This window comes from Melospiza melodia, chromosome 3 (assembly GCF_035770615.1).
Source record: "Melospiza melodia melodia isolate bMelMel2 chromosome 3, bMelMel2.pri, whole genome shotgun sequence".
Lineage (NCBI taxonomy): Eukaryota > Metazoa > Chordata > Aves > Passeriformes > Passerellidae > Melospiza > Melospiza melodia.
In genome coordinates, this window is record NC_086196.1 from 118,013,649 (window position 1) to 118,029,235 (window position 15,587).

At 36.1% G+C, this 15,587-nt stretch overlaps 1 protein-coding gene across 1 annotated transcript in view; it reads right to left on the reverse strand.

Annotated features, from left to right (window-relative positions):
• BCKDHB (branched chain keto acid dehydrogenase E1 subunit beta) overlaps positions 1-15,587 on the reverse strand; it is a 109,471-nt gene that overhangs the window by 35,154 nt on the left and 58,730 nt on the right. The window contains exon 9 of the mRNA XM_063152863.1: positions 10,583-10,669. Coding sequence (XP_063008933.1) covers positions 10,583-10,669 — 87 coding nt within the window. The remainder of the gene's footprint in view (positions 1-10,582; positions 10,670-15,587) is intronic.

Consider the following 15,587-nt stretch of genomic DNA (forward strand, 5'->3'; position numbering starts at 1 on the left):
ACCGTAACTGTCTTTTTCATTGGAAATTAGCTCCAGGCTTACATCTGCTATTCAGGCATTTTTACCTGCCTTTAATCACTTTTGTAGCTTAATTGCCTCACTGTAACTGCTAGATCCCTGCACGATTGCAATGAACATGTATCCATTTGCATTCAAAAGGACTGTTGGACAAATAAGACTATTTGAAAATTTCTTTCACTATGCCTACCTACAACAGGGAAACTTGGCACTGTCATAACTTATCCTACTGTTGTAGATCCAGATTTGAGGCTTTAAGCCAGGTTTGATATCTGGGGCACTGAGAAGCTGTGCCTGCCCCAGGGAGGTCAGGCAGTTCCCTTCTCAACGAAGCAGCAGAAGCTCCTAGACTAGTTTTTTGAGGTAGCAAAACTGTACCCTCCATTTTCTCTTCTACATTAAAAATATTAATGTAGCCAACAGCAACAGTATAACATTCACAGTACTCTGGAAGAGCACAGAAGCTCAGAAGAGCTCAAGAGGCTCTTTTTACATCTCCTCCTACGAATATATTCATCACAGAACTGAAATAATTTGATTTTATGAACATACATAAAACATCAATAAATACACACACACTGTTTTACAGGCCTTTATGTAATTATTAAATTAAACCTGCAAGAAAATTAAAAAGGCAAAGTTCCTTACATATTTCTTTTTATTTTTAAAACTTCATTGAGCCATTAACATAGAAGGATAGATTTTTCTGTGTTGCTCTATAATTTTCCCCTATTCTGAATAGATTTTTATATGCTACAGGCCACTCTTCTCTAATCATGCTACTCTGAACTATGTCTGTTACTCTAAACTAATAGTCTAGCCAGATTATTTCCAAAAGCCATATCAAATATGAAAGACCAGGAAAAAAACCAGAATATACTTGCATGAATCAGCACTTTACAACCCCAAACCAACAGACTAAAATAATTTTTTCAGTAAGACCAGGTAGTGATTGTAGGGTCCAAGGAAGTAAACCTGACATGCAGTGCAATTAAAAACCTTCACATTTTTCTTTACCCTGGCTTGCCAGGGCGCCTTAGTATGTTTTAACTTGTTGTACCTGCGGCTAGTAAGGGATTCTAGCATCCCACTGAGGCATTTGGAGAAATTATGCCAAAGGTTGAGTGACTTTCACCAGGGCACTGAAAATTGAAAGAAAGGTCATTATTACACTTTAGAGGAGACTCCTGGGCTCCCTATCATAAACTGCTGTTCAAAGCTCTTACTAGTAGTTCTAAAGCAACTCATAATTTACTAGGAATTAAAGATAATGCCAAAGAAAATAAAGCAAGTTACACATGGTATTGTTCAGCTTTCAGACAGGAGAGAAGTTGAATATCCTTGAATTAGTAGGTGCTCTGCAGAGTTGCCTTATTCCAGAGCCCTGTCACAGATCATCTGTTATTGGAATAAAGTCAAAATTTCAAAAAACTTCATTTATATTAATTTTCATTAAGCAACGAGTCAGTGATTTGACAGGGTGTAATATAAAGGCCTGCTGAGTAATAGGCTTATCAGGGACCCAAAATTGCTAGAGGGAAGTTCATAGTTCTGATATTCTCCTAGATCATCATTAGCTGTATTTACATATCAGCTAGAAATGCTGAGATTACTGAACTAAAATATGGTATTAGAGGGGGAAAAAAGGAAAAATATCACTGGATCACAGAGCAAAAAACATAAGATGTGCAGTTCAGAGAAGTTTTTTTTGCCCTCCTCACAATTAAAACCATTTCATTTCTATCAGCTCCATGAGCTATCAGAAATGTAAATGCTAGAATCACAACATGATTCTAATCAAAACAGTTTGCATTAAAACTGTAAATGTAAATTCTACCTTAAAGTAAGTAAAAAAGGTTCCTTCCATTAGAAGGATTCCTGATAACTAGAAAGATGAAAATGCAAAGGGAAGATAGTGTACAGAACAGAGAAAATTTTAATTCTGCCTCAGTACCCATGTTTTTGGTCTTTTTCAGAATTAGTATATGGAAGACTAAACACATTGTTTGAAGTTATAAATCACATTGAATGAACATGGATGTATCAACGGGACAATGATGCTGGAGCTCAGCCTCAGGCATATGAACATTTGCATGCCAAATTAAATATTAGAACATGGAAAAAATGTCCTCATTGGATACACCAAGAGCACACTTTATACTCTACACTTGAGTTATTAGTGTGAATCAAAGACTGAATTGTTCAGTAGTTAAAACTTTTGATTTCACTGAACCACAATTACTTTCAGCATATTCTTCCACTTTACCATTTTGTATTGCCCAGGGATAAACTTGTTCCTCTTCAGGAATTTGCATTTAAAAATAAAAGTACTTGGCTGCACAATTCTGTACCCCACCAATACAAGGAAAACCAGTTCTGACAGGAGAAGGCAAACAGGGTTTGATGCAGCTGGAAGAAATGCTAACACACAATGCAGTGGGACAGGAAAGGGTTATTTTGTTTCAATCCCAAAAGCTGTTGCTCGATACATCACTTGAAAATAAGTAACTCCATAGAAAGCATTCAAGTTAACTCTCAGTTTTAAAAATGCTCTTTTCTCAGTTGAATGCTTTTGTTAAAGGTGCCTATCATGCAGGGCTTTGCCCACCATAAATGACAGCCTGGAGAAGCAGGCAGTCACAATCTGATCACTGGCTTGAGCTCTCCCTGTTCCATCCATGGTGAGGTGTTCATGGGCACACACCCCCCCCTTCCAACCCCTCCTTTCCATCTGTGAACTCTGGTCCTGCAGCACACTCCAAAAAAGCAGGCATTTATCCACATACAGTGGGAACAGTCCCCCAAAACTTCACTGCTGGACTTGTTCTCTCACTTACAGAGGACTTTTAGTAAGGCAGACCTTATTGCTCTCCTCTCCTTTCAGTGCCTATGGAAACTGCCAAGCTCCTGTCCCGTTTTTCATGTAAACAAACAGCTTTAGCCCCATAGCACATGGGAAAATCTTGCCCCAACCCATATTTTTTAGACAGAACAGACCCAAAGCCAAGAAGATGGGGCACAGTCACATAATGTAGAAATCCATGTCCAAATCAGTGCCAGTGGGATTCAAACATGGTTTAATCATTTGCTACCAGAAGAACATGCCACAGGTGGCTGACTGAAACACCACCTGAAGGCAAGGCATTGTTCATGTCCTCTGTCACCTATGGAATGACACCGTGCCCAAAGCCAGGAGGAGCGAATGTGCATGAGCAACCTTCTGGCTGGGACTACTCTTGGCCCACGTGCCCACTCCTGTGTGGACTTCTTCATGAAGTGCTTCACTGAGCTGAAAACACTTCAAGCTAAGCTGCAGATGAATAAAATATTTTGATATTTGTTATGTCTAGAGACTGGACTAATTGGACATGTAAACACTTAATGCTTTCATCTTTACAGAAGGTATTCTGGGGCTGATTTTATGAAAATCCACCAACATTTTTGAGCATTTCATTTCCCAATGTTGAATCTTGTTTTAGAATTTGGGGGGTGAGAGCTTGTTTTAAGAAATGTATTTGGGAGGTTTGCACAGTACAGAATACCGTGTCCTGTTCAATATTTGGCTACACTGAATTCATTAAATCACTCTTCTCTGCTCAGTATTGAATTTATTCCAGCCTAGAGAGAACACAACAGTCCCTTGTAGCTGAACTATAACATATGCCACTATTACAATCATTTGCTGTTTTCATTGTAGAAGAATTTGCTCTTCCTTATGTTCACTAAAATTAAATAAGTATGTGTAAATTGGACTTTAACACATGATAACGTCAACCAAAATATCCTAGAAGTCCATTTCATCCTGTACTGAATTTCTCACATCCTCTACTGCATTTCCTAGTTATTAACCAAGACATCTGTATATGTGTAAGTATCAGAAGGTAAGACAAATGAAAATTAAGATACTTCCATGCAGTGAGACAAACTAGAACAAGAGACTTTTGTGCAATAGCCAAAACAGTTTTGGCCTCATAGATTTAGTGTGAAGAAAGTCCCAGGCACCACCCTGTGAACAGGCATTGCTTTTGGATTTTGGCTCTCTTTTAAATGTGATACAGATTCAGGAAAATGCCATCTCTGCCTGACAATCACAACCACCAAATCCCAACAGTTGGGCTCACAAGCCCAGGGCTGTGCAGGCACTACAACAGTGAGGGGCAATGCTCCTCCACAGGGCACACGGTGGAGTACAAGGCACAGAATTTCTTCTTTCTTATTTACAAAAGAAAACAAACAAAAAAATCCTAAATGTTTACTGCTATATCCAAGCTCTTTGGAAAGTTCTTTTTAAAAAAAGAATAACTGTCAGTTTGATAATTAATATAAACTATTCACACTAAATTCTTACATCAAATTCCTAATCTGAAAGAGAATTTTTAAAATACTGATTTCACTGAACTTTTTAGAATCACTGTTGAATCTTACTTTTCAAATATTTGTCATAATGCATAAACCTTTTTTTTTAATAGATGAATATTAAAGATTCATTTCCTTTGAGAAACCCTGGGTTTGTAACATATTGTCTATTCACCTTTATTTTCTACATTGTATAACAAAATATGCTGACATTCAATGCTATGCAAGACTCCAGACTTGTATAGCAAAAATTGCTTCTAGTTCATCCTGCATCATAAACTGGGAGTTTGCTGAACTGTTTAGAGTCACATTTAATAAACACAGGCAACATTTTCATGTACCTTTGTCTCCAGTCACCGAATGGCAAGTTTATGCTGGTATTTCCCTTACTGCTCCCAATCCCTCACTTAAGAAATAATCTTATTGGTTTTCATCACTATGGCTTATTTCTGTATACTTTGATTTTCTTTTCCTTCAAATCCCTGTTCTTTTTTGTATTGCTAAACAATTTATGACCACCTTGAATTTACTTGCCTGTATTCTAGCTTCTCTTTATATTCTATACTAATATTTTCTAGATCACACTCCTACTGACAGAAACTGATGGTGTGATCTATAAAACCAGACTTTTATATTGCAGTTAGTGATTGCTGCTAGATGTGCCAAAAGAGTGATAGTGAAGGTTAAACAGGATAACAAATGAAGCACCACATTGTGTCAATATTTCATCTCTTTCAATTCTGCTGCCTATTGTAATTGTGATTTACTGTATTGTAATTGCATCAAAGGAAGTTAAAAAACATTAATTCAGATGTAATAATTTTCTTACATCAGCTGAAGTACCATACTGCTGTACCTGTATGTTTTAGTGAGGCTTTTTCTTGGATATTTATGTTACATTTAGTCCAGACCTTCTTTCTTTAGCCATCCCATTATATGGCACTCAGTGAAAAAAGTCTGTGTGCTATGAAAAGCTGTCCAGGCTGGCCTCAATTATTTTTCTAATCAACTCGGGGAAATATATTTGAGTCTTTTTATTATTTCTCCAGTTGAATAAAGAACAATTAAAATTTCCTTCATTTCCATAATTATGTAGTTCTAACAATTTGTACCTCAAGCTCCTCCAGTTTCTTAACACACACACACATTCCATTATGTCTCAAAGGTCAGTTCAAAAGGCAATTTGTTTCAATACACCTTGTGAGAATGAAAACATTTACCTATAAATGAAAAACAATTACACCAGAATCACTTTCAATAAAGTCAGACTTTAATACCAGTTTACAGCCTGTTCATTGAAATAAGATTTCAAGTGTCACCAGCACAAAATCTGATGCTATTGACCGTAACTTAAAAATCAATCCCAGAGACAAAGTTATTCATTAGTTCCTTTGGCACTAAGTACAAACACAGGTGCATAATCTGAAACTCAAACCTGGTCCCATGGATATTTTTAAGTACTGCACCATATTCACTTCCTCAAAGCACCACAGAGACCCAACGAGGACTGCAACAGCTTCCTTGGGAAACCCCACCTTAACTTCTACGCATGGAAAACTGAAACAATGGAACTATTTGGAAATCTCCACATCCCAAATTCTAAAGACAGATAATGCAATGGTATGAAGAAGTATTTGGGACAAATATTCTGAAAGCATTTTGTTGGAAAGGTGAAATTTTTCATTAAGACTCTGTAAAATAATAGTTACTCTACACAGTTCCTGTTCAATATCAGTCAGTACCAGGTCATTTTATTTCAAATGTTCACACTGCTGAAGTCATTACGTTTCTTTTTCTTGTTCTTTTACTTTTTTGGGCATATTTTTCTCCTATGGCAACCTGCTATAGGATAAAAATGCTGTGGAACTCTGATGTCTTGAAAAGCTATTTCACGATACACCCACTTTTCCTGAAATGCTTCTCACAAAACCAGCTCATCTAATAGTTTCCCCTAATGCCACACTCTAGCAGAAAATTACACCACTTACTGGAGATTAGGCCTTATTTTGCTGCAGGAGAAAGAAATCTAAAGCATCAGTGATCAAACAGTCAAATACTGTTATATCCCATTTATAGATACAGAATACAAGATTTGAAAAAACAAGATCATGTAACTCAACTCTCAGAAACAAGCTATTTCACTGAGTTTTCTGAGTCCTATCCTCTGACTGATACCAGTCCTCTGGGAGACTGATACTTCTGGTAATTCTGAGAAACAAGCCGAGTCCTCTGGAAGGGCTCCTGAGGACTGAGCTGTGCTCACCTGAGCATTTCTTGAGTAGCTGACCCAACATCCCCTGTGCAGGCAGATGCCCAAGGACAAAATACCGACCAGGCAGTGAGAAAAGAAACTGAGCTAAAAACAGGAACTGCAATTAAGTCAGAATTGCTCTGTTCCTGCAAGAATGATCATCTGTGCAACTGTCTACAAAAAACAATGTGCTAACTTGTTACTTTATAGACAGCAAATTTCTTTACTCATAAACATTTCTTTTATTTTAATAACAGCATATATTTTCATGGTGTATCCAGCTATAATGGCGTCAATGTACGCAAAAATCAAAATTCCTAAATGAAAATTTAAATTCCTTAAATGAAAACATTTTAAATTATTAGAGTAATTTTCTACTTTTAATAATTTTAGCCATTACTTACAGAGAATGGCTAGAAAACCACCAAGATTTTCCTAAGATGTATATTTCCTGTATTTGCAGGATCAATGCCAGAGGGTATATGCTACTTCCCTGAATTTATTTCAGTTCTATCAAAAAATAGCAACCACCATGAAGCCACAATACAAGCTTCCCTTTCATCCCTTTCTCTCTCTGTTTTCCCATATCTGTGTTTCCCCAAACCACCTTGGCTCCCACATTTCTCCAGCTTTTATTCCTTCTCTAAACATCCCACAAGGCTTGTATGATTCCAGAATGCTTCCTCCTGCATCCCATACCAAGTTCCCAGTGCTGGCAGGCAGCAACTCTGTGAAATAATCTGAAGAGTCTTACTCTTTGTGCTAGCTGGCTCCATCCTGCCTGGTTCTCTTTTCTTTTTTTCTTTTTTTTTAATATTTGTTTTTAAACAGGACACAGTTACTGGAGTTATGTTTCTGTGTATTACAAATTATTCATATACTGATGATTTCCACACACAGTTCTGTATTATTTTGGAAGTGACATCTCAGTGGACTTCTCTCCCAGTGCTTCTCAAACTGTGCTTTATTCAAGTTTAACCCTTCCTCTGCTGAACAGAACAGTTTTGCAAGCTTTTGTACAGAATATAAACTATTTGGACTTTTAACTGCACCTGTACTGAATTTGTGCTGGTATCTGTTGCTCACTTCAGAATACCCATTGAGAGCACATATGAAATACTGGAACAAAGGGCAAAGTTGTGTCATGTAGAGTTTTAAGTAAATCATGTTTTCTTGGTTTTAGTTTTACATCTGAGCAGAGCAAATGACCACTTAGTGCAGTAACATGCTCCTTTAAAATATTCTGTACTCGACACACAACAAATCTGATTTAACATGCTCTACAAATGCTGCTTTTAACCTCTCATATGCAAAAAGGAAAGTATTCAATGTATTTTTTCCTACAGTTCATGACTGAAAGCCATCATTACCATTTGATCTCTTTTCCTTGAATTGTATATCACATGAAGGGTATGTAACCACTAACTTTTAAAATAGCCTATATACTTCTATTCACCTTATTTCTGTGATGAGACCTCACAGCAAGGATGGAATAACAATATGGAAACTAACCATCTAATCCAACTGGGCATATTTTATTGAAGTCTTATTGCTTCCATGTGTTAGAAGAAACTAAAGCCAACTGCAATCCCCAATTTTTGGCATTCTCAGTATGCATTGTATCCAGCAAAAGAGAATTTCACTTTTTGTTTTCATTTTTACAGCACAGTGATATTAGACATACAGACTTAACTCGATCATTAAGAAAACAAGATGTTTAAGTGAATAAGAAAAGCAAAGTCTTTATTATGCCTAAAGCAATACTGTTCTTTAAAAAGTTGTAACTTTTTATTTTAATCTCTTTTGCAGTATAATCTTTAAAGAACTCATATCAAAATTTTAGTATGGGTGATAGAATCTTCAAGAATGGAGATACACAGTAATGATAATATGGTTATAACACAGAGTCAAGTCAGGCAATTTATATGAAAGAAACTTGTCATGGATAAATGCAATGCCAAAGAGTTATATTCAAATTTATTCTGAGGGAGCACATGTAATAGACCAATATTTCTTAAGATACAAAGCCTAGTTTCCTAAGAAAGATGAATATAAAATTATGAGCAACTATAATAAAACGAGTGTTTTATTTTAATATTTACAGAAATAAATAGCCTTTTACTAAAGCATTTTCCACTTTGTTTTCTAAACAAGTGATATTTGTCAGATATACTTCTGATATGAAAAACAACACCTCAAGCAGGATCAATCAGGTAAGTGCTTTCTCAGTGGAGATCAGAGAATTAAAAACTAATATTGTAATTTTAGCAATATATTGGGCATCCCATGTTTTTCCAATTATATTTGCTGATAAGATTTTTTTTTCAGCTCACTTTTTTATCCACCACATATGCTTTCCTTAGTTATTTGGAAGATTTTAACTTTGCTGCTCACCTTAGAATAGCTTTCTCCTCAAGTGTTGATAATAATACAAGATGCTAGAAGACAGGCTCTTTTGTTTGAGTCTATTTCACATTTTTGTGAGAATTTATAAAGAAAATTAATTTCCTGCACTCACAGCTGGCAGTACCTTATGGTTTTATTAGTCCTAGTTTAATCAGAGGCTGTCTGCTAAAGAAAGGAGGTCAAATGCTGATTGTTTAGAAGGATGAAAAATCATAGAATGGTTTGGGTTGGAAGGGACCTTCATCTCATTACAACTCCCTGACATGGGCAGGGACTTCTTCAACTAGACCAGGTTGCTCAGAGCTCCTCCATTCAACCTGGCCTTGAACACCTCCAGGGATGGGGCATCCACAGCTTCTCTGGGAAACCTGCTCCAGCGCCTCACCACCTTCACAGTAAAGAATTTCTTCCATATATTTAACATGAATTTCCCTTTGTTCAGTTTGAATCCATTACGCTTTCTTATCACTAAAGTTCCTGATGAAGTGCCCTTCTTCAGCTTCCTTGTAAGATACTGGAGGGCTGCTATGAGGTCTCCATGAAACCAAATATTTGGTTCTTAAGACCGAAAACATTTTGGTAGAAAAAATGAATTTAACTTAACATGATTACATTAAAATTAGTTCAACTACTCTTTAAAAGAAACTGTACCACCAAGTTAAAGAAACATAGTATTCTGATTCCTTCTGCATATTTAATTCAGAATTACACTCCCAGAACTATTCCTTCCCATAAAAAGGCTAATTACCAAATTTTAATAACTGCCTACATGGTTTATATTTTGAATATTGGGAATTTTACAATCCTATTTCATTCTATTCCTTTAATTTAACTATCCTAAAATAATCAAAAAAGAGTCATCAAATAGTGATTGACACAATTTGGATGTTTCTAGAAACTGTTACTGATGTGCACAGGAAAGAAATCAAGTTAAAGGGGAAATTACCCGGGAGGTACAGGTATAAAACAGAAAGCTCAGAAGGACTTCCAAAACCTAATGCTCCAGCTGTAAGTGACACTGATGGACATCTCAGCCTTTCCAAGCTGCTCTGTGTGCACGAGCTTGACACGTGCATGAGCATCACCACAAACACGTGAACAGCTTCTGCAGACTTTTCTCAAGAGGTCTCTGAGCACTGTGTGACACTCTGTGTTATACTGTACTGGACATGAATGCTTTTCCTTTGTCTGATTTCAACATTCCTAGCATGTATTTTTAAGTAGCTCAAGGGATAAGCATATGAGAAAAACAAAAAAGAACATTAAAACCAGACTACACATGAAGATTTTTCCCCTGCATCTCACAGTGCACATTCTCCATGTTTTGCTGTGGAAGTTGAATTTCTAGCTTAGCAGACACTATGCACAGTGCCTAGTAGGAACATCATTTCTCATCTGTTCCAATAACGAAAGGCACGTATGCAAAAAAACTGCAAAACAGAATAACTTTAAAAAAATATAAAACCTCTACTTTTAATCTAGTGTTAAGTATTTCTTCTACAGGGAAACATTCATCCACACAGAACACTTAAAAACAAATAACCTGTGTACCTGAACTGTGGAACTGATTTCAGATGCAAATCCTCCTGTCAGGGGAGCCTCATGGCTAATCAGCAATCGCCCAGTCTTTGCCACCGACTGAAAAGGAAAAACAAACGGCCAAAATGTCACCAAATTACAGCTCTTGTGATTTCTTACTTGTACTACTTGTGGAATATATGAAATATGTGACTTTGTTAGCAGTGTTAGAACACAGCTCCTTTTCCCCTCTTGCATTTCCAGTGAACAATAAATTATCCTAAAATAATCAACTGAGTCATTAATAGGATGGTTTTATACTTACTATAAAAGTATTCACATTTTCCACTCAATTTTAAGCAAGTATCAAGAATAAATTTAAACCTGTTTCATATTAATTTACCCTATCACTGCAAACTGTAACATTTCTGAAATAGAATAAAGATTTTAACAAGTAGCCAGTAAAAAACTGAGTCCTCAAAATACTAAAATATACATACACAAAGAAATTCTTCCCTGATATCGCTGTACAAATGGATCCTATATAACATCATAAACCACTGCTATTCAGAAAGTAAAATTGCTAAATAAAAATTTTAGCAAGAAACGTGTGGATTAGTGCTGCATATTTAAATTTTACATGGCAACTAGTAGTACCATTTTCTAATTTTAAATTTCAATGTTTGTGCAGTTGTTATGTAATCCACTTCATAGCTAAATAAAGAGCATAATATATACAGATGACCTAACCATCTTTGATGAAAAACCAAAACTGTGCTCCTTACAGACTGTAATAATAAAAGCAAAATATTTTTAATCTTATGGGAAATATAAACTTCATCATACAGAAATATATTGATGTTTATTGGAACTATGCTAAATTGCCTGAATCAAACAGTATCGGATACCTTTAATAAGAAATATGGTAGCAAAGTCTCTGCTTCCATGACATGCATTTTAAAATTATTATAATCAAAAGGTTCATTAAAAAGTTTCATAAACTTCTAGATATGCACATCAAAAGAAATCAGATTATTGTGTATGTTAATCTTTCAAGAACAGTTGCAGTCCGACATTTAAGATAAGTACATAGTGTACTGCTGGTTGAATATTATCCATCAAGTGGAAGAGCCCAAGACAGTGCTTGCTATCAGATCAGACCTTCTGAATACTGTGATCTTTAATTTAATGTCTACACCAGCACACTCTCCAGTCAGACAGCTCCATGTTATCTACATAATAGGACACATAAAGGCAATGCCCTAATTATGCAGCTTTCTCTCTGATTCAAGTATTTTACTAACTCTTTTGCTTTTCTAGCAATGACTCAATCAGTGGCGCTAAGCAGCTCATGCACAGATGTACTGGCAACTTGTAGGCTACGAACATGTTCCGTATACTGTACGACGAAATGGTCTGAAAACATTCAGAGCTAAACAAGACAGAAAAAGTAATTTCAGCAGTTGGAAAGTAATCCAGTTACATAGGCTGATTTCTGGGGTATTTTTCCAGCACTGGAAATTCATATCTAAAGGAACAGAGGTATTAACTGCGCTATAAATCTGTCCAGTACATCAGAACAACAGTTCCACGAACAAAATGTACGCTCTAGTTTTAAGTTGATATGATTAAAACTGATACAATCACTTGCTATAGTACAAGTTGCTATAGTAAAACTGATACAACTAATCAATGTTAAAGTTCAGTCTGGTTGTTCATTTTTTTTTAATCCTCTTAATTTCAAAGAAAGATTATTTTGCATTACAAGCTGTCATTAAAGTTACAGATTTTGTTTCTCAGATAACAGAGTACAATCTAACACTGTCAGTATATGGGAAAATTCACATGGGGTCAGACCAATAATCCGTCAGTCCAGTAAATTATCTGCCCAAAGAGATAATTTAATGTTTAGGGTAAAATAAAATGTGTTCCTTCACTATGTCTCAGTCTCCAAATATTTTCACATCTCCCATTTCTTGAATCCAATATTGTCTTTTATACTAAATAAGTAATAACTTTTATTCATCTGTTCTCAAATTGAATCCATGTAAATAAAGAAAAGGCAGGCGGGAAGGGAAAAATAATCTCTTCTTGGTAACCTGCTTCTACTGTGTGAGAAATCCTTGTTTTTACATATGATTCCTATGGGCTCCAAGGAAGTCCATGTCTGTGGGAGCTTGTTAAGAGTGAACAAGCAGCTGTGATCACCAAGCATTGCATACAAACATCTCTACATACACTTATATGTATCACTCCTGCTACGAAATCATGCAGAGGTTTGGTGCTTTTAGAACCCAACCAACCCTACAGTGTGTTTTTCAGGAACACATGCAATCTAAAGTATTTCTAGTGTTTATAAATGAGTCATACCTATTGGTAAGTTGTTACAGTTTTTACATCCCTTCCTGGTTAGAATTTTGCACTCTATTTCCAAATTAATTTGGCTGACTTACTTTCAAAGCTGTTGCTTCGTGTTTTATTTCTGTTTGCTAGAAGGAGGCACTATCTATTACCACATTTCTGCTCCCAAATGAATACATTAAGAGTGTGATCAAATGGTCTCTTAAATATGATTTTGATAAATTAAGAAGACTGAGCTCTAAATCTTTCAGCAAACAGCACATTTCCAATTCCTTCATCAGTCTTGCAACCCTACCCTGAATCCTCTCCAGTTTTCTATGTCCTTCTTGAAGCACATCCATCTGGAACCAGCATTCCAGATTTTATCAGAACACCATCAAATGCAAAGATAATACAGCTGCAGTACTGCAGCTCTTGGATGTATGAGGCCTGTTGGCCAAAGCATAACTGGACAAGTCCAGCTTTCACTGATAACTGGAACTCCCTGCTTATGGGAAAGAAGGTTAAAGGATAATGGCTTCCTGGAATAACAATGAAAATATAGTGTGCCTTTATTATTTCAAGACACAAAATTATATTTGGATATACTGAAGAACATCTTATGCGCCTGAGCTTAGCTCAATTAATGAGCTTATCTTTATCAGTAACTGTCTATTTTATTGTTTTCTCAGCGGTTTCTTACCTCTAACTTTTTACCAGTAATGGTTATAATGTTTTCCATATATTTGACAGAAATATTAAAAAACGGGTTCCAAATCCAACTTTGCAGGAATTTGAGACTATTTCCATTCACTATCACATTCACCACACAGTTACAAGTCAGCTCACTAATGTCTTACTTTTCAAACTATGATAATTTATTTTTGAGCACCTATTAAATGTTCTCAACGCTGAACAGTTGAGCATGTATTTCTAATTACTGTTGAATAGCTGCTTATTTCTTGGTAGTGTCTTCTGAGCTTACAGATCACTCTCCCCAACTAACTTAGTACAGGTTTTTTGTGGAAAAACTTATCCATAAGGTATCAGACTAAGAAATTCCTGGTCAATAAATACTTTCAGTTAGCAAACATTTTGCAAACATACTTCAGTCCTTGTATGCCCTCTTAATTTTAATTATTATCTTGTTTTTTCTGTCTACATATGACAGCAAAATACAGTAATAACAGCAGACAATAACAGATGGGATTCTTCTAAATACAATTTTTAAATATCTATAACCATGAAAAAATATTTCAGTTGGCATAGCTTAGAACAAAGCCAGGCAAACACATTCATAGTGTCCTAGAAAGCTAATATTTAACTTCAATATCTTCAAATGAAAATTTAATCTTACTTCCTGGAAGCAAAATAGTTATTCAGTTAAAAGTGCAAATTTCAAAACTAGCTGCTCTACTATCTACAGGGCACCGCAGACATGGTTAGTGATTATTTGCAGGTATCATGATTGTTCTTTTATAAGGCATTAATTTCACTTTATAAATATATGGCAAAACATTAGTTCCTGTTAATTTAGACAAGGTGATTATTCAACTGCCAGGATACCAAAGCCCAATATTCAGAAGAGCATTTAGAGTACAAATAAATGCAGCTCAATAACATCAGATAATGGAGTCCTCAACCTTCAGATTTCCTAGGAAACATCACTGCATAAAACCGGAGAAAACAGTGGCTAAATCTGCACAGTGTAGCACACTGGCCAGCATATAATCCCACCATTTTAGCACCTTTTCTGAAGGTGCACAGATGGATTTGTTTTATTGGTCTGGATTAGGTAGAGAAAAGGATGGCCTTTCAAAGAACAATGTATTTTGTCCCCTCACAACCAAACACTTGTATTTCTGTAAGGGATAGATTTGCCCCACTTCCCCAACATCCCCATTCTGTCTTCCAAAACCACAGTCTTTACGGTTTATTACCTAAGTAAAAAACTGAGATTTTGAAATGCATGCACATTCTGCATCTCATGAAGATTATTTTTGAAAATACATCTTCAAAAGTGTGGTATGCCTTAAGAGATTAGCACTGATAAAAATGTTCCTTCTTTACAACTAGAAGTGTTGCTTGCTGATCTTTAAAGTCTACATATACTTCAGAGGGCACCAAGAGATTCTGCATGTATATCACATCTCAAATATAATGAAAATTGAATTTTTTTTTTTTTTGCTGTCTTCAGTAACACACCATGAAGGGAAGTCAGAAGCATTATCCAGGCACTTAGAGAGCATGGCTTCTCCTTCTATCATGGTCACTCTGTGCTGTCACAGCCAAGTTCAGATGACACAACCCTGGGCTTCCAAAAGGGAGAGGTCCTACCCTGCCCAGAACCTCTTTTTCACAGACCATCCCTGACATCTCCTCAATGCTGAGAGGGCTACTGGGAAAGTCACTTGAAGGGGATAAATCTGATTTACCCTGTACAGTTAGCACAGAGCAGCAAACATCACTTCAGAGACAGATTTCGAGATGGAAAGTACATCAAGATTTGCACAGAAAAAGCTTCAGCAGTGCTCTCTCCTTCTGGAAGGCAGCAGTGACCCAGGTTATGGCACACCAATGTCACCTCTGCTATATCCAATCATTAGAGAAGAAACTCTAGGGCTTTAAACTATTAAATTAGCCCTCCAAAAAAACATAGAAACCAATACTGACTATACTTTTCCACCTCAATTTCACT